The 20,452-nt window shown below is 36.4% G+C and overlaps 1 protein-coding gene across 13 annotated transcripts in view; it reads right to left on the bottom strand.

Annotated features, from left to right (window-relative positions):
* Positions 1 to 20,452, bottom strand: part of KIDINS220 (kinase D interacting substrate 220) — a 97,502-nt gene that overhangs the window by 57,840 nt on the left and 19,210 nt on the right. For 7 of the 13 annotated variants that reach the window (XM_036873492.1, XM_036873493.1, XM_036873496.1 and 4 more), the window contains exons 6-15: positions 19,861 to 19,962; positions 17,488 to 17,586; positions 15,571 to 15,768; positions 13,779 to 13,877; positions 11,752 to 11,850; positions 10,363 to 10,461; positions 7,397 to 7,574; positions 4,207 to 4,371; positions 2,369 to 2,548; positions 1,415 to 1,580 (exon numbers count right to left, since the gene is read on the bottom strand). In XM_036873492.1, the coding sequence (XP_036729387.1) occupies positions 1,415 to 1,580; positions 2,369 to 2,548; positions 4,207 to 4,371; positions 7,397 to 7,574; positions 10,363 to 10,461; positions 11,752 to 11,850; positions 13,779 to 13,877; positions 15,571 to 15,768; positions 17,488 to 17,586; positions 19,861 to 19,962 (1,385 nt within the window). The remainder of the gene's footprint in view (positions 1 to 1,414; positions 1,581 to 2,368; positions 2,549 to 4,206; positions 4,372 to 7,396; positions 7,575 to 10,362; positions 10,462 to 11,751; positions 11,851 to 13,778; positions 13,878 to 15,570; positions 15,769 to 17,487; positions 17,587 to 19,860; positions 19,963 to 20,452) is intronic. The other 6 variants (XM_036873494.1, XM_036873490.1, XM_036873495.1 and 3 more) reach the window with 1 other exon arrangement.

Here is a 20,452-nt window from a genome sequence, read left to right as displayed (position 1 = left end):
AAAAGATTATGACAGCTTAGCCAAGGAATCAGACATCTCAACAGATCTCATGATACAACGATTAAAACGATTAAAAGGTGACACCCCATATCAGCCAAAAAATGCTGCATAAAGTTTTCTAAGCACCAACCGAAGAGATTAAAACCTTGAGAAAATATTATAGTAATTAAGAATTGAATGCCATTTAAAAACTCAAGCTTTAGAATGTTTTATTTATAGCTTAAACATCTACCAGGGATTTAGAAAGAAGCTATAAAATATTCATTTCACAGTTGTTCTGCAAAATAACTGAACTATTTGTATTTTGAGTCTCCGAATGGATATTATTTCTGCATTAGTTCCTTTCTTCCCTTCTACCCCTAAACTAAACTCTCATCTCAATCCTGTAGATAGGCACTGCTTTCAAAATACAATCTAGGATCACACTGTACTATGTATATGCATGCTAGTTTAGTTGTTCTAATTTTTTAAACAAATACCATCTCATTAAAGTGTTTTTATTTTATGTAAAAATATCTTCTCCATTTCTTTTATTACACTCTGCACGTTTTCTTTTTACGCTTTTCATTTTAACTTCTCATTTTATATCCTTTTCTTAATACTTACTCCTATGTGCCAATTATCTGTAAACTTTTATTTTTATCTTCCTCTCTTATATTATACTTTTGATGTCTTATCTGGTTTGGCCTATTTACTTTCAGCTTAACTTAAACCTATTTTATCTTATAATAATTTTTAAATTCTTAATCTTTTAGTGCATATTTAACTAATTATTACTAATTATTTTACTAATTTCTATTGAATTCCTTTTGCTTTCAGTGTTCTAAACTTTTTTTTTTTTTTTCATTTTACTTTCCTCTGGAGCCCTCTAGCTTTCCTTTACTCTTTGACTTACATGTTTCTCATCTTTTCTGAACTGTTTTCTTATACATTTCCTATCTGATATTAATAATAATTTTAGAGGAGTGGGTAAATATATTTCCACAGGTGAGGAAAGAGCAGCTCGGAGCACAAGCTGAGTTGCCGAAGTTACACCCTGATGTAAAGAGATGCCAGGACTCCTTTCACTCTTTTCAAATAGACCAGCACTCTTTTCAAATTTGTCCAAAGGTTGATAACAGGTGTCATAAGGGGGGGAACATGGGTTTATGCTCAAATAAAATATGGTAAATCAAAGTTAAATTGATTTCTTTATGAAAAGGTGTCTCTAATCCTTTAATGTACAAGAGGGAGCTATAATATGAAGTGTTTCCCACACAGATTTGACCAGGGAGTATTTGTTTGCTTTATTTCTCACATTAAAAAGTTTAAGGGACCAATGTTTTTTTGGAATATACATTGAGAAATGATGCATTATAAACTTTTACTTGCTTCATCTTATTAAAAGTTACTTCTGTCAAAGGGACCAACTCACCTCACAGGTAACGCTTTAGTGGTTTGCTCTGGCAATTCAGGCGGATTCACAAACATCAATTTGAGGAGGAGCTCCAAATACCCAATATGTCTTGCCAATCTAGTACTGAGGACCCAGGCCCAATTCCAATTCTCTCCTTCCCTTCGTCCACCAAAGTAAACAACAACTGAAATTCACGGTTTAAAACAAAATTATCCAGAACAATCATTAGTCAAGCAGCCTCTTTTCTCCAAACAGTCAAGTATCAAGTAGTAACAGGTAGACTTACATAATTTTCATGGTCCCATTCCATTTCCTAACTACTCCTCAAAGAATTCCTCAATTAATTAACCTCCCCCAACATACATCAGGTATGTGAAAAATGGAAAGTAAGCTGACTAAAATATGACATAAGAAACACAATCAGAAAGATAATGCCTTAAACAGAAACATAACCCTTAGTTCAGATTCAAACATAAAAGACTGGTTTTATCACTACTTGCAACTGCTGAAGTTACCAGTAGTTCCTCCAAAGGTAAATCTATTTCCTTTCTTGCAACTGAAGACACTCCTGAGAACAGGGATTATATATATCCATTACTTTGCTTTTAGATAAAATAAAAATTACAGTCATGGTCAAAATGATTAAGAGCATGCCATGACAGCTATAAAAACTTATTTTCAGAAAAAGATTTAAATATAAATCATTAATTAACATATAAAAGGGAAAGTATAATAAATAAAAGTTCTGCTTCAATATTAACAAGTACTGCACTAGTTTTTAAAGCTGTACCAGCCAGGCTGGGGACAATGTTCCTCTAGGCCAACTTACAAAATAGCAAAAAATCAATTTTCTCACCTAATTATGAAAACCTCTTACAGACTTTAGGAGAAAGATATAGATACAATTTTAAGTAAAACAATGAGTTTTGACATTCTCTACATTTTTGAAAAAGACAAAAGGCAAGGACTTACTAAAAAATATATATAAGAGAGCCAAGAAGCTCAAGGACACTGCTATTCCAAGATTTGGGTCAATCGTAAAAGCAAACAATAAACCAAGCCCTCCACAAAGGAGCAGGGTCAGAAATACTATAAGCCATGAAAACTGAAAAAGAGGTTCAATCTGTTGTCCTGCAAAGGTTTTCATTTCATCTGAAAGAGAAATTAATATGAAAACATTATTTCTGTTTTATTTAAGAAATACAACTTCAAACATTTTGAAAATTTCACATTTTCAATATAAACATTTACTGAGCACTTACCAAGTCCCTAGATAGAATGCTGCTACTTAACCATTTTAACCAATGTTCTCTTCTGATAAGAATCTCATTCCCCAGAGGTACCTCTACCCTTGACCCTTGTCCTACCCACTCTCTTGCTTCCTACTGAAAATGCACAAAATCCTCTTTCATATATTCCCATCTGTTAAGATTTTGTTGGTATTTATTCTTGTGCTTTGTATTATACAATCAACAAGGTACTGTTTCCAGATATAAAACTAAAAACTATTACTCTGTTATGTGTCTTCAAACTATTATACCTAGCTAGCACCACCATTCCTCTCTGCTCCTCCTCACCCCTCCTCCCTCCAATTACATTTGAGGATCACTGCTCTTAAAGGTGTGCGCTCAGTCCAGATGAGCCCTTAACAAGGCATTCTTACTACAAAACTTAGCAAGAATTTTACAGGCAATACTGACACCTGTCCTTGAAGAACGAGTGAGATTTTGCCAAACAAAAGGAGTGGGGCTCAGCAGGGAGGTGGGGGACCTGTCCAGGAAGCTCCTAGTAGAGGAGGCCACTCAGGAAGGGTCTAGTGGGCTCGTGTGGGCGCAGAGAGCCCCTACGCGTACATCCCTGAGCACACGCAGGGGGCAGTCCCAGCAGGGGTGCTCACGCAAACTGACAGTCTGTGAAGGGCCTGGGTAGGATGGTTATAAACAGCATTCACAGGGAATGTGCTACGAAGGGGTTTAAAGTATGCTATAACACAGCTGGATCTCTGTTTTAGAAAGAGAACTCAAATAACAGTGCGGAGGATCAACCACATACCCATACATAAAACTCTTTTCTACCATACGACCCAGCAATCCCACTACTGGGCATATACCCTGAGAAGACCATAATTCAAAAAGAGTCATGTATCAAAATGTTCATAGTAGCTCTATTTACAATAGCCAGGACATGGAAGCAACCTAAATGTCCATCAACAGATGAATGGATAAAGAAGATGTGGCACATATATACAATGGAATATTACTCAGCCATAAAAAGAAACAAAATTGAGTTATTTGTAGTGAGGTGGATGGACCTAGACTCTGTCATACAGAATGAAGTAAGTCAGAAAGAGAAAAACAAATACTGTATGCTAACACATATATATGGAATCTAGGAAAGAAAAAAACAAAAGGTCATGAAGAACCTAGGGGCAAGACGGGAATAAAGACACAGACCTACTAGAGAATGGACTTGAGGATATATATACACTACCAAATGTAAAATAGATAGCTAGTGGGAAGCAGCTGCATAGCACAGGGAGATCAGTTCGGTGCTTTGTGACCACCTAGAGGGGTGGGATAGGGAGGGTGGGAGGGAGGGAGACGCAAGAGGGAAGAGATATGGGAACACATGTGTATGTGTAACTGATTCACTTTGTTATAAAGCAGAAACTAACACACCATTGTAAAGCAATTATATTCCAATAAAGATGTTAAAAAAAAAAACCTCTATTCTTCTTTACTTAAAAAAAAAAAAATACACAAGAGAAAACTTTGTTATATATGCAGACTTTTTACAAACATGCCCTATACCTTCTAGTTTCTTGAGCAAGAAGGATTTCCCACTTCCCCACTGTGCATACAGCCCCACACAAATGGGCGGCTGCATGGTAGGTTCACTGAGAATATCTGCCAGGGCACTGCTATACAAATCATAACCAAGCATGTCACCATCTGTTTCCGTAGGAGACAAGTGTCCTGTAATTATAAACACACCATATCCTTGCATTAAAGACATTACTATTAAAAAGGAGCATCAATTTTCATTTATTAATTGTTTACTTAATTGAGGAAAATCACTTATTTTAAATGGTTAGACCTGTGTAAAAATAGGTTCAGAGGTGCTTAAGTTAATACCATATTTCATAGAACTTAAGATACCTACTAATTATAAGATGCATCATTATTATGTACAACTAAGAAAGAAAAAGTGCTGCCAAATTATGACATGATGCTTTCTTACCCATCAATTATAAGACATATTCCAACTTCAGGGATGCTAAAATGTGGAGTAAAGTACATTTTAGAATCAATAAAATGATTAGAACAGTAACTAGTCCCTCGGAATCATTTTAATATGTATAATACCTATATAAAGGCTATGTTAGTGAAAATAATAATAGATAACCAGAGAAAAAGAGACATTCTATGGTTTCAGGCAGAAAGGTTCAACGACTTAAAAAGAGCAATTCTCCCCCAAATTAATCTGCCACTTTAAGGCAATTCCAATAATAATATTCCATGAGAGTATTTTGAAAAACTGAAAAGCAAGAAGAACATGCAAAAATAGCTATGAAAAATAATTTAAAGACTACCAAAAAGTAGCTGTCTTTGGAGAAGAATCAAAATACATTATCCTGAAGCTACAATAGTTACAACATCACAGAACTCACACAGGATATTAACATGTGGCATTTCAAATCAGTGGGGAAAGGATGAATTAGTAAGTGGTGTTGGGAGAAGTAAGCCATCCATTTTTTAAAATAAAATTAAAACGCTGCATCTCATACTTTAACAAAAATAAGTTTCTGAAACATTAAAAAATTAAATGTAAAGAGTAAAACTATAAAAGTACTAGAAGAAAATATAAAAGAAAAAACTATAAAAATCTTTGTGTGGAAAAGGCCTTTCTCAATATAATACTAAAGCCAGAACTGCAGGAAAAGACCAACAAGTAAACTACAAATTTATATAACTTTTGGATGGGGAATTAAAAAACCCCATCACCATAAACAAAGAATAAGCACGGGAGAGAGATACAATATATAGGCTGGATCCAGGATCAATATACTTAAAGACACAAAAATCAATTTTTAAATAATTTTAAAACCTCAAGAAAAAAGAGAGCAAAGGATACAAAGAGGAAAATAGCAAAAATGCAAATAGCCTATGAACATATTAAAAGATCTCAATCTCACTAATAATTTTACAATGCAAATTAAAATGAAATTTTTTCTTATTGATCTGATCAGGAAGCTTAAGGAAGCCGGAAATATCCAGTTTTAGCAAGGTTGCAGGAAACTGCACTATCATGCATGGTCTAAGGAAGGAGAAATTGTTACAACCATTTTGGAAAGTCTATCAAAACTGAACATCCACTGACTTGCCAATTCTACTTCTGGGAGTTTATTCCAAGAAAATAATCCTAAAAATAAGAGTTAACGGATATACGTACAAAAAAGATGTTCACTTCAGCACTAGCTTTTTTTTTTTTTTTTTTTTTTAATTTATTTATTTATGGCTGTGTTGGGTCTTCGTTTCTGTGCGAGGGCTTTCTCTAGTGGTGGCAAGTGGGGGCCACTCTTCATCGTGGTGTGCGGGCCTCTCACTATCGCGGTCTCTCTTGTTGCGGAGCACAGGCTCCAGACGCGCAGGCTCAGTAATTATGGCTCACGGGCCTAGTTGCTCCGCGGCATGTGGGATCTTCCCAGACCAGGGCTCGAACCCGTGTCCCCTGCATTGGCAGGCAGATTCTCAACCACTGCGCCACCAGGGAAGCCCAGCACTAGCTTTTAACAGCAAAACAAACCAAATATTCATCAATAAAGAACTGAATGTACTATTAGAACTTAGAATGAAAGATTATGCAACAATTAAAATATGGTATAGTTCATTATTAAAAACTCTTATATTATGGTATCTCAAGTTTTTTAAGGCTATATACATAGTATAAAACATTTTTAGAAATATAAAGAAAATCTTGGCAAGTCATTCAAACAATTACAAATTAGGAGATAAAGGACAATGGGAAATTTGCACTTTCTACTATATTCGTGTTTTAATCCTTAAAATTTAATGTGTGCATTATTATTATCATCAGAAAAAAATATTTTAAAATACAACTCATAATGTTGAATAGAATCATACTTGCTTATGTAAGTAAACAGCTAAACTGGAAAGTGGCAGGATTCTACTATCTCCTGTTGGTTTCTCGGACTAACATATCTCTTTTTTAACTCTAGTAGAAAACTGTTCCGTATTTCAAAAGACCACATGTGAATGATTACATTCTCATGTGCATCCTTTACAAGCAAAAACTATTTTAGTACAACATTCAAGGCATTATGTGCTAGATATTATGGAGGATACAAGATGAGAAGAAAGAATCCCTGCCCTGAATAACTTGGAATCTGGAAGGGAGAAAATTCTAAAAGAAATAAGGGAGAAAATTTTAAAAGAAACAAAATAAAAGGCCATATATAATAAGTATTAAAAAAGGAAATATAAACACAAATGCTTAAGTATTTAAATGAGGCAAAAATTGTATATGGTTAGGCAGATCAGTTAAAACGTCACTGAGAACACGACAACTGACTCCAGCCTTGGAGAGAGACGATTTTAACAAGAACATTCATGGGGATGGAGAGGACACAGCACAAGCAAAGGTAGAGAGCCACACTCTGAAAACAGAGTGCGTTTTGATAAAAGCACACAGTATACCTGAGAGAATAAGAGGGGGAAGAGAGTTTTAGAAAAGTAGGCTAGATTTCTAGAAGTCTTAAAAGCTGATTGTTGACTCTGAATGTACTTAATTTGAATGCTACAATATAATGCAAAACAGCTTTAGACAGGGAAAAGTTCTTTTTCTACAGTAAAGTAATAACTTTCTTAACTTTTATAATCTTCAGTTAAGTCAGAAATGCAAAACTGCTGGAAGTCTCTTAATTTTTTCATAGACATTCATGTCTTAAAAGCCCAGTCAGGTACAAAACCCAATACTTACTGGCTCCAAATATTTGAGTTAAAATACTTTTCTGATGGCTACAGTCAATGTTGTAGGGAGTCTCGCCTGCTTTGTTGGGCCTATAAAGTAACCGTCCATCTTTGGGATTTCTTAAAAGAAGTTCTGCCAGTTTCCGACTCCTCCCACGAATAGCAATATGCAAAGGAGTGTCTCCTTTCTGTAAAATAGTGGCAGGAAACTTGAACTTTCACATTTCTTACATATAGTATATACAGAGTAACAATTTTCATGTTTCTCTAAAATAACAGAAAATCCAAACTTTTCATATTTTTCATATAGAATGTATAAATAATGTGAATTTTTATCTCTGTATCCTCCCCACAATTTCTTTCTCTAGTTCCTTCCCTAGCTTCCCTCAGGTATGACTTCTCCCACAGCCTTCTAGAACGAAAGAGGACAAGCAACAGGCTTTTTCCTTGTGGCTCCTCCCAGGCCCTGGATCCACCCCCATCACAGGTCAGTAACCATCTATCATCCAGATACTTACTGTCCACAGATGTCAACCACCTTCCTCAACGAATTTATATGCTATTTCACAACGTGGTCTCCATTTGTCTAGAAAGCTTCCCAACCCATGCTGATATTCCACTAGCACGAGCGACCTCGTCCTTCCCCACGCCCTTTGTCACCATTATGTTAGTTCCCTACATTCTCTTCCTTGGAGTCCTCTATGTTGAATCCATCCTTCTCTGGCTACTACAGCTTCTTCCGTTCTCCTCAGCTTTCACGGCTCCCTAACATCAACCTGCCTTCTTCCCTTATTAGAATCTCCATCATATTAGTATTCGCATCCAACACTAAGGAAAACTAATACGTAAAAAAAAAAAAAACAAATTCAGTCCACAAGGTGTTCTCCACTTTTTACTTCACAAACATCTCTCTTAAAGACAATGACCCACAAGTTAACAAATGAAATTCTCAGTTCTCACCCACTCACTTCCTGTGGCTTCTATAGCACAACCTTATAGTGATTTTGAATCTCCTCTTCTGCCTCAGGTCTACTTCTTCCTTTTCTAGATTCCCTTCCTATATCCTAAATATGGCACAAAAGCTACATATTGAGCTCACTATATAGTAAGGCACTGAGCTGGATACTGTGGGGGATATGGAGATGATAGACAAAACAGTCCATGGCCTTAACTAAGTTACAACGTAACAGGAGGAGATTGGATAAACGTGCACAATCATAAAACAAATTAGAATGTGACACACGCTGTAAGGAAAGTTTGACCTCAGCTTTCATCTTTCTTCCAAACTGATGATCTTAGTCACTCCCATGCAGCTCTTATCTCTTGGTAACTAACTGTGAAATTCCTATCACCAGCCTTGATTTCTTGCCCAAATTCAAGCCCTATCGGTCACAGCCTCCTGAACGCCTTAGCCTTCAAACTAAACACATCTAAACTGAACTTCATCATCTTATTTCTCCACCTGAACTCCATTTCTTATCCCCAAACATGTGAGAAGAAAGAAATATCATCAGTAACATTTCAGCCAGACACAAAATTTCTGAAAATGCAGAGAAGACATCAACACACCCTGCCACTATGCTGAAGATAAACAGAGATTGGTGATGGGCCAGGTAAAAATAACATTAACCTTATTCTTAAATTTTTTTTAATGTAATCCTTTATGAAGAGCCAGGTTCAAGACTTTTACAAGTTTGTATTCCAAATTCGAGCAGGACAGCACCTTATCCATCCTTTGTAAGTACGTGTGAATGAATGCACATTCACTCCAAGAACATTCCAGGTATCACATGTGCTTCTCAGCAAGTATGTGCTGACTCAAGACAAAGCACACACAACAGGGTCCGAGACAGGGTCCTTCAGGGATTTTAATGAGTATGAAACAGTTATTTATAAATGGCATGTTACAGAATTAACGAGGCCATTGGAACCTTAAAGGGCACGTAGTCCAGTGGTTCCCTTTTGCAAATTAGGAGACCAGTGCCAGAAAGTAGTCAACAGCAGAATGAGAAAAACAGGCAATACAGAAGTTTTCTAGAAAGTTAAGTATATTCAATTTCAACAACTTCTCTTTGACTTTATGCCCTAACTTTTAAGATTAAAATTTTTCTTTATATTTTCTTTATTTTATATTAATATGGTATTAATATACATTAATATATATACCATATATAAATACATTAATATGGTAATAATAGGTGGGAGGCTTTTTTGTGCTTTTTTTAATAATGTTGTTTCTTGATAAAATAAAAGGCAAATATCTATTAATTCTGTGTTTTTTGTTTAATTGCCTCATGAATAATAAAAAGATAAACGTCAACCTATTATGGATTAGGAGAGCCCAAATCATATTATATACTCAGAGGGAAAAATTTATATTTCTTAGTTCACACATAAATCAATTCACTTCTTTTCTGTGAGGAAATCAATTTGAAGTAGAGAAAGAATCCTGCTTAAAATGTAGACAAACTAAAACCAGGAATCAATTCTATATGAAGTATTAAGCAATTTAGAGTTAAATTTATTATGGAAAATATGAACATTCCTCTAAAAGGATTAAGGCAAGGACACATGGCAGAACATCTCTCCTGCTGGTGAACATGAATGCCAGTCTCCTTCTGGCATTCTATCTTCTCCAGCCCCTTTTGGATTCTTTCCTCCTGTTTCTCTGAACAAGCTCCACACCTGATGACATCCTCCTTGCATGGTGGTCAGTGCAGCTCGCCGTAACTGATCTGAGCCATAGAGGGAACCTCTGAAGCAGCTGCTTTGCTGTGTACTGAGCCCACCCACTCCTCAGCATGCTCTCGGAACAGCCAAGAAGCTCTCACAGCATCCAAATCCCACACAAACAGCCCCAGCAAGTAACCTCTCCCTCCACAAAATAAAATCAGACCCCCATTAAACCCACCGGATATACAGTCAGTCTACCTATAGCCCTCAAAAAACACCTGCTCTCTACACTGATGTTTTTACCTTATCTACGGCAGATACTTTAGCTCCTTTATCCAGCAGCAGCTCTACTACTTCTATATTTCTCATCTTGGTAGCCTTTATAAGAGGTGTTTCACCATCCTGTGGGCACAGATAAGAAAGTTTGCCAGATTAATACCTTTACTCCTAAATCTTTAAAGTCACATAAACACACGTGTCAAGAATTCAAATATCTGACCAGTCTATATTGAAAATGTTCTCAAGAAAACATAGTTGGAAAAACTAACAAATGCTTTTCCTTTCACAACCAATCACCTGTATCAAAATACTTTTATATCACTCAGCAGAGCAAGAGATGTGCCCCACTACCTATCAGCCGCTTCTGCCCCTCACCACTAACTGTCTTTCCCCAGGTCCCACCACTGACATCTGGGGCAGCTCCGCCAGAGGCTGCTTCCCGTTCTGACCACCTCACCCAAGCAACCCACTACCTAGCCTGTCAATGTCCAGGCAAGCCAGTGTCTAGATTTGTCAGATGTTTTTACCAGCGCCTCTGTGCACCTCAGGACCTGCGTATAAGGGGGAAACAATCTGATACAAGCAGTATGCCTTTGGGAAACCTCAAAGGAGTTTACAATTGCTTTCAAAATCAAATTAAGAAAAATAAGAAGAGACCACAGTTCAGCACTGAATTAAGAAAAAGCAAAATCTGGTCAGAAGCCACGTGTGGTCACAGTAGCTGACACAAAGGTCTAAACGAAAAAGAAACAAGATTCCAAGCAGCCACCACCTGCAAAGCAGACGGTATCCCAGGAAAAGCTCTGCCCCAGGGCTCTGAGGTTACCACCACTGGTTTAGAAGATGCTGCTCCAAATCTCTAACGGATGAAATAGGATTGTCTTACAGGTGATTCCGTAAGTTTGCTTTATTCATTCCTGCCATTTCAATCCAGAACTCCAAATATATTTTCCCCATGGACAACTATTACATGTAAAGCCAAATATAATCACTAAAGTCTTATACAGTTTTATACTTTCCACATGATTTGAGTAAAATAGACTAAAAGTGGTTGGTTTGGGGAACCAATAACCACACACAATGATCTTTTAAAAGGAAATGTGTTCTGCATTCCAAACAACAGGAGCATAAAATAATTCTGGGGAAATGATCTGTCCACAATTTATGAAGGGCTGATACTGTACTTTCTGATTAAAATAAATTAAATAATAATTAAAATAAATTACACACTGCATTTTGCTGTGAATACACAACTCCTGAAAGGATATAAACTTACTCCTCAATTTAATACAGAACATTTCCACTTAAATCAGTATAATTCTAATATCAAACAACTGTAAAAAATTGAAAAAAATAAGCAGTACTAACATTCAGCACTAGGTATTGCTAAGAGAACAGAAATGTCGTTGATACCTTTGTGCATATTTCAGTGTCAGGATTGCACTGTAAGATATCTCTCACCATTGTTGCATTTCCTTTCTCAACTGCCCAATACAAAGCAGTTTTATTGTCCTGTATAATAAAAAAATCAACAATCACTTCATATAAGATATAATATTAAAAACTTCTATTTGTAAATATAAAACATTATTAACATTTCTATTAAAGCATTAATATATCTTACCAAGAAGCAGCATGGTGGAAAATAACATTAATCCTTATTCTATCTTGCATTTACTTGTGAGAAATTCTTTATGAAAGAAGCCTAAGAAAACTTAATATTTCTTGACTGAGAAAGCAGCAACCCCACATAGTCGATAAGGTAAACTATGCTTTTGGAAAGCAAACAGGTTTCAGGACCCTGCACTGTGTTGGAAGTCATCAGTACCTGAGCTCTGTATCCTGTGATAAGTCACATAAATATTCTGACCTTTGGCTTTTGGCTTTTCAACTGCCCAGTCTTTTCAAAAGATAATGCATAAGAGTGTACTACACAAACATAGGGTGAATTGTTTTATTACCATGTTTAGCTTTCTTAATCTCTACACTGCACCTATATACTGATCTTCATCAGATCCTTTAAAATCCTATCTAGTTCAAAAACCAAAAACAGATCCATGTGGACTTTCAATGCAGAGGTAGAGAACAAAAAAACTGACTAAAACATAGGAAAACAAAATTGACAGACACAAAGGAGATAGGTAAAAGTCTAAATAGGTGATCCAGTCACCAACTTTTAGTGAAAATATAATTTTATCCCAAAAGACAGTGAATGACTCTCTGCCGTTGCCACATTAATTTTCCTACAGCAAGATTTCCCCAACGCAGTTCCCTTCTCGACACTGTACCCTAGCTTCCGGCCTCTCTGGCACTACATCCCTTTCTATTTCTCTATCTCCCATCCCACCCTCCCCGCCATCCTGCTGACAACCTGATTTATTCACCAACTAAGGAATACAGTCTTTCACTTTCCCTTCTTCCTAAATTTTCTCATCCCATTATTCCACTATCCTTGCCTGAACTACCGAGCCTTCCTTTTCTCTCTCTATCTAACCCACCTTTTAAACTTAGCTCAAATTCTACCTTCCCTTAAAAGCTCTCCTTAAATGCCCGCTTTCCCCACCTCAAGACTCTTACATTTGAACCTTTCACTAGGCAATCAATCATATACTATCTTATACCAAAAGTGGCATCACTTTTTTTGTTTACATAAAAACATAAGAATAAATATAAACAAAACAAACTAAAACCTTCCTAACTCAAACACATGTTTCTTCAGGCAAGGGACCCATGTTAAGACCTTCATGGCATTTGGCATAATATTTATCAGTTTGATTCAAAAGTGGATTTGGATACAAGCTAAATACAAGGAAAAAGCTGAGCAGAAATGTAGACTCTCCAACCACAAAACAGGCTGTTCAGTACAGATTTTTTTTAATCTAAAGCTCTTGACATATTGGATAAATTCTCAACTTTAGGGAAGCTTCTCCCTAAAATAAATAACCTTTACAGCTCTGTGAGCTATGACTGCCTTAAGCAAAATCCACAGGCACTACCAAGTGGTCCTGGGAAAGGCTAGCAAATGGGGGAAAAGGAGAAGAAAGATGAAACAACAGAAATAGAAGAACAATATATGGATGAAGAAGACAAAACAGAGGAAGCATACTAAAAAAAATAAGTCACATGCACTCAAAGTGCCACCAACTGTCTCGGTATCATAAACTACTCATGTCAGAATTGAATATATTTAGACATTAGTAAGGGAGGTGTATTTGAAAAACATGAGTTTCATTATGCTTTACTTCTATCTAAATCTAACTTGACATCAATACAGAAATTTCATAATAATGGCAGTGAAACTTAATAATACAGGCATCCATTAAACGTTATTAGGATTTATACGTTTGTCTCCATAGGAAAACTGGAAGAACGACATTATGATCAGCCAACATATACAAACAATTATACTAAGATAACAACAGCCCTGTAATCACACACACCTGTCCTCTAATGTCTATATCAGCATATTTTTGGAGAAGTGCTCGAACAATTTCCACATGACCACCTCTGACAGCGCCAATTAAGACAGTATCTCCACTCTAAAAGGACAAAAGAAAAAAAGGTGAATTGAAGATGAGAACAAAAAAACACTGTTTTGAAGTTAAAATTAGTCATGTGTTAATATAACAGATTTTTTCTGAAAATTTCTTGGAAAAAATTATCTCTAAATAACAGAAAGTTAACTAATATTAATACCTGATATTAATAGCCTTCAGAATAAGGGACAGAAGACTTTATACCTCAAAATGAGGACATTCATACCTGAAATTCCAGGACAAAAGTTTAGAAAGATAAGTCACCCAGAACAATAAGCCCTTCTATTTGAAGGTAACCTCCCATTACAAATGTAAATTAAATAAAACGACACCATGGCTGTCAATGAACCAGATGAACATTTGGAAATTACATAATACAAATCCCCTGGAATAATGCTATATGACAAAAGCCATGGATTCTAAAAAGAAGGGAGGTATAAAGCTAGAGCCATCTGTGGGTTTATAACCACATTTAATTAAGGGAGAAGGTTGGTTCCCAGAAGAGCATCTATATTCTATCAATTTGGCATTACAGGCCAACAGTGCACAAGACTGACTCACTCCCCAGTACAAGGCTTAGATGAAGTTCATGACCTCATAAGGACATCTCTGCCCTGAAATTATATCCACCAAGCAATAATCATTATTAATTATATCTTCCCCTAGTTCAAATATTGTAAATGGCCTTTTCTTTGACTGCTAAATTACAAATCAGTTGTATGAGTTTGGGTTGGCGATTCCATGAGCTACAGCTCGTCTCAATCCTAAGTGGGCCCCAGTGGGCTCTATATCAAGATGCAGGTCCTCGAGGATTATTAAGTCTAGCACCATGATGTAGCACCTTAACTACTACATTAAAAGTGTAAATAAACCCATGGCAGACACATTTTAGTTGAGAATATTAGCATTAATGTAGGTTCAGACTAGTAAATTAATAAAAGGTCATAAATATTTCATTGCTTACGATGTGCCATGCACTGTTCTAGGCACTAGGAAATAAGATAGACAAGGTCCCAGCTCTGAGAGAATTTATAGCCTAGAGGAGACTAACAGACAACATACAATAAACACAAATAAGAAATCAGATAAATGTAATGCAAATAAAATACAGTGATGTGATAGAAAGTGACCGGGTAGCTACTTTGGATTGGGTAGTCTTGAGAAATCAGGACTAATGTGTAGGATTTGGTGCTTTAACAACAGGATAGATGCTGGTACCACTTACTGAGAGGGAGAAGACTGAGGGAAAAGCAGGTGTGGGATGAAACAAACAAGACACCTGTTTTGCTGTAAGTTAAGAAGCCGATTAGACATTCAAGTGGACAGTTCAAGTGGAGTCGGACAGACAAGTGTAGACTTCCAAGAAGAGGTGAGAGCAAGAGATACCAATCTGAAAATTCTAGGTGTAAGGGTGGGAGACTTGAAGCCTTGGAACAATGAATAACACCAGCCATGAACAACACCTATAGTTAGGATGGTTTCAAGATCACATTTTCAATAACAGCATTATTTTTGAAAAATTTAAAAGAACACCCTTCACAAAGATTGGACAGGTTTTAACTTATTAGTTCTAAAGGCAGAAATAAAACATCTTAAATGTATGTCATGCAGGAAGAATCTTGAAAGGTGGTGAGAAGTTACGGTAACCTTCCATCAATGTCACCACTGAAAGACAAATTCTAAATAGATAACCTACCCTATCAGGTATGTTCACATATGTTCCAGCGTCAAGTAGATCCTGTACAATTTCTGTATGTCCCTCCTTTGATGCAATCATCAAAGCTGTATTTCCATCCTTATCGGTTAAATTTACATTTGGATTCCTCTTCAGAATTTCTTTTACTGACTGTGTGTAGCCTCCTTTTACTGCCACGATAAGTGCAGTCATTGAATTCTACAAATCAAACAATGCCCAAGAAATTAATACTTTCAGAAAACATATAATTTATTCTATAGTCAAAAAACTGATGTTTTCAAATAGGTGGCCTATTATTAACAGTTATTTCTGATAATAAAATGCCAATATAAATAACCAGAAACAGACCAAAAGTGGCCAGAAGCACATTTTCCATTTTTGAAGATACATTAATTCTCTTCAGTCAATAGGACTGTTAACGACCTTCAATTCTTTAAATGATAATCCAAAATTGGAGTCATTTACAATGAACAAACCCTCTCACTAAAGTACTGACATATAAAATAGCTGACAGGATGATTCAAAATTAAACACATTCTAAGTTAAATAATCCAAAGTAAGAATCAATCAGACTTCAAAGAATTGTCTATAATAAAATCTATATGAAAAACTGAAGTAAAACAATGAATTAATAAGCTATAGAATATTTCAATAAAAGTATAACATATTCCTCTGTTTTCCACAGTGATCTAGAAACCACATTTTCAAAACTGTCTTATTTTTAGTGGTTCTTTTAAAAACTGCACATTTAATTTATAACAGAAAATCACATAATAGAAGAATCTGACTCATTACAAAAGAAATATTAAAATTTATTCTTGAGATTTTGATCTAGTTTGAGATACCATGCAATTTCCTTATAGAAATATTTCAGTTATTATATCAGCCCCCAGAACTAATTCTCTCAATATTAAAATAACATAGCCTTTTCAGATTCCTCAGCAGTCAGTAATCATAGAGACAAGCCACTCATCCACTTGATAAACTGTCCAGAAAGGAGGCAAGTGAAGGGTATAACTTCCGTGGCTGGGTAAGAATCATGCTCTATCTCCGCACACCACTAAAATATTATATACCCCTTGAAGGTCATCAATGAGTAGCTTCTGTCAACATGGACAATAGGAGGAGCTGGTTGGTATTATGCCAGGAAGTTACTTTTGATGATTCAGAATTCACTTTTGTTACACTGCAGCCAGAGATTTGGTAGCAGCTCTTCTCAGAATCCTTTATGATCCATCTCACATAATGACAATAATTACGTTAATAGAAGTCTGTATTGTTTCTTGTGCATAAATGTCATCTCCTTTACCTATATTCTTATGAGCTCAAGAGAAGAGCGATATGACAGGCTTCTCCAGTGTCCCCAGCACGTCTGGCACAGGGCTGGGTGGACAGTGGGTACTCAATAAGGAATTCATAACTGCTGGACTGTAAGATACACTGAACCAGTGTTTAAGCTATATAGGTTTTGACCACTGATTTTTGATTATTTTTACATCTGTCTATGAGAGAAAACAAGTCACAGATTAAAATATCAAAAAATTATGATATTATTTTAAAATTTTAAAGAAAAGGTATTTTAACAGAATAGAAACTCTTTCCACAATAGTAATTCAAACAATTTGATTTGGGGAGTATTTTAATTTATACTAAGATTACTAAAAGATATTCCATATAGTTTTAGCCTCCCAAAATTTATGTGCATTAGCAATAAATCCTTAAAAGCACATATCTGTAATACATAATATCTATAGTATAATATATTTACCAGGATAACAGAAGATGTTTGTTTTTCTAAGTATTGTTTAGAAACTATAGGGAAATTTTTCTAGGTATATACTAAGGAAAAAGTATTCTCTCTCTTAAAACTAAAAACATCTCTCTACTACCAGCAGTTAAAATAGAAAAGATACTTACAGCTCCTTCTTGATCAACATCAGCTCCCATAGCCAATAAATGTTTTACACATTCCAAATGACCCTTTCGTGCAGCCCAAACCAAAGGGGTGGTTCCATACTATTAAAGAAATAATAAATTTAAAATTATTATCTAAGGTATATTAAAAGAAACTAGCTCTCACCATGAATTTTGATAAAAATCATACTTTGAGTATTTTTAGATTACAGTTTATACCAATCATAATTTTAATCCTAGATAAATCATATTTTTCCCATACTATTTCTCCTGAATAGATGGATTAACCACTGTATGAAATATATTTTAATTAACTTTAACTTTTACAATCAGTGACAATTTTTCCATCATAATGTCATACAGCCTCTAATTTCCAACAAGCTTTCTTTGCTTCCCATATCTTGTGAAATATAAAGTCCAACAGTCTGAAATAGTAACAACCGAGTGCCAAATACAGTTCTAAATAGTTTACACGAGTTAACGTGTGTAATCCTTATCAGAAGAATAAGTACAAATCACAATATCACATTTTAACAGATGAGCAAACAAGGCCTTGAGAAGTTCATTACAGGCTCGAAGTCACAAAGCTACTAAGAGGTGGAGCAAGACCCATGAACCCAACAAGCCTGGCTTCAGTCTGTGCTCCTAACCGCCACCCCAGATCGGCCTCTGTACCTGACAAAATAAAGGTCCGCCTAGAAACTGCACTCAAAAGCCCCTTCTGCTGGAACGTGATTCAAAAGACATCAGAGAATGTAAATCATGCATAAAAGCAACACTTTATCTTTGGGGAGATTCATAAGGCAATGAAGAGACACAGGAATACTCATAGTGACATTTAACTACATGGGAGACTGCAGATTGAAGTGAACGTTTAATGAATACCTACCTTTTATAACGGCCTTGACCAACAGAACTTCTGTGCACTAGCGGAGGTATGGACAGTGAACACTGGCTACAGAAGAAGGGGCATCTAAGGTGACTGGGTAAGTTAAGGACACTTAACAGAGAAGCTAACACCTCAACTGAGCCTTGAGAAAACAAATAGGAGTTCATCAGGCAGAGGAGGTCATAACATTCCTAGCAGAGGGAACAGGATAAACAAAGACACGCACTTCATAGAAATTCATAAAAGTTCACAGAATGGGGCTTCCTTGGTGGTGCAGTGGTTAAGAATCCACCTGCCAATGCAGGGGACACGGGTTCGAGCTCTGGTCCAGGAAGATCCCACATGCCGTGGAGCAACTAAGCCCGTGCGCCACAACTACTGAGCCTGCGCTCTAGAGCCCGCAAGCCACAACTACTGAGTAGTAGTGCCTCAACTACTGAGCCCGCGTACCACACTACTGACGCCCACACGCCTAGAGCCCGTGCTCCCCAACAAGAGAAGCCACCACAATGAGAAGCCCACACGCCGCAATGGGTAGCCCTGCTCACCGCCACTAGAGAAAACCCGCACACAGCAATGAAGTCCTAACGCAGCCAAAAATAAATAAATAAATAAATAAAAGAAAAAAATTCACAGAATGGTAGACTATCTTCTGTATCCAAAAGCTTAGTGCATATGGAGACGAATGGCAAGAAGTGAACCTGGGAAGAAAGACTGGGGTCCAACTGAAAAGTCTGGGCTTTGCGCTGAAACCACAGAAGCTATCAAAGCTCTCCAAAAGCAAGAAAGAATGAAATAATTAAATAAATATTTATCAAATATTTGGGGTATTAAGGATTTTAAAAAATGAACAGAACAAAACCCTGGGGAGCTTTCTGGAGCTGGTGGCACATGAGCTGAGTGTGAAGGATGAACAGAAGCTAAAGCGGATGAGGATGCGAGGGCACTCCACACTGTGAAAGAGCACCTGCAAGATGTGGAGGGTTAAAAACAGGTGGACTCAGGAACCTGCATCATTTGATAGTTGAGCAAAGGTAGTCTGGGGTAGAGAGAGCAGGAGAAAGGGTAGAGAGGGAGGCAAGGATTATCTTTACACATCATAACAGGGATTGAAGCCTTTCGGATTTTAAGTATGAGAGAGAAAGAACAAGACTTAAATTTTCATCATCTGGCAACAATACAGAGAAGGCAGATAGGACCCACAGTAGAAAGAAGAGCTACAACAGAAAATAATGAAGATAGGGAATCAACCCTATCTATTTCCCTGAGAATGATGAATGTGATATAAAAGACAATGGAAGGACACTTAGCACGTATGTAATACCTAGAAGGAACCCACCTATGTGTGTCTTTATAAAATATATTAATAAATATAAACATAAGATACATCAGAGCAGCCGCATGAGATCATATGAAAATCCTTGTAAGTTAGACACACTGAGTGGACATAATATGAACTAGAAGCTGGAAAGATCCTGCTGACCTACCTTATCGGAGCAGTTGACTTTAGCACCATTTTGCAGTAAAAGTTGCACTATATCTGCATGGCCTCTCCCTGCTGCCCAGATGATTGGGTAAACACTGTACTGCTGGGAGGTAGGCAGGTGGGTGAGTAGGTACACAGGGAGGGAGGGAAGGAGAGAGGGAGGGAGGGAAAGAAAAAGTCTTTTAGGTGGATATTTACAGCACACATTTGCTAAGAAGAGTAAACAACAAAGGGAGCAATATAAAGTAGTATTTTACAAAATCAAGTTACAGACCATTCTCCACTTTAAAAACACATGTAATATTCATAATACATAACTGGGAACTGTGATGCACTCAACCTTAAATAAATATATATTATGAACACATCTATTTTTATAGATTCAACACACAATGTAATTATCTAACCAACAGGTAAGACTAATAAGAATATAAAACCTTTCTTTATAATCCGTCCATTAACTTGAATAAAACCGTTTCCTTTTTTTCAGCTGTACTGAGGTATAACTGACAAATAAAATTGTAAGACATTTAAAGTGCATGTAATGATCTGACATACATATGCATCGTAAAAGGAATCCCCCCATCAATAAA

Source organism: Balaenoptera musculus, chromosome 13, assembly GCF_009873245.2.
Source record: "Balaenoptera musculus isolate JJ_BM4_2016_0621 chromosome 13, mBalMus1.pri.v3, whole genome shotgun sequence".
NCBI lineage: Eukaryota > Metazoa > Chordata > Mammalia > Artiodactyla > Balaenopteridae > Balaenoptera > Balaenoptera musculus.
This window is presented reverse-complemented; position numbering and strand designations above follow the sequence as displayed.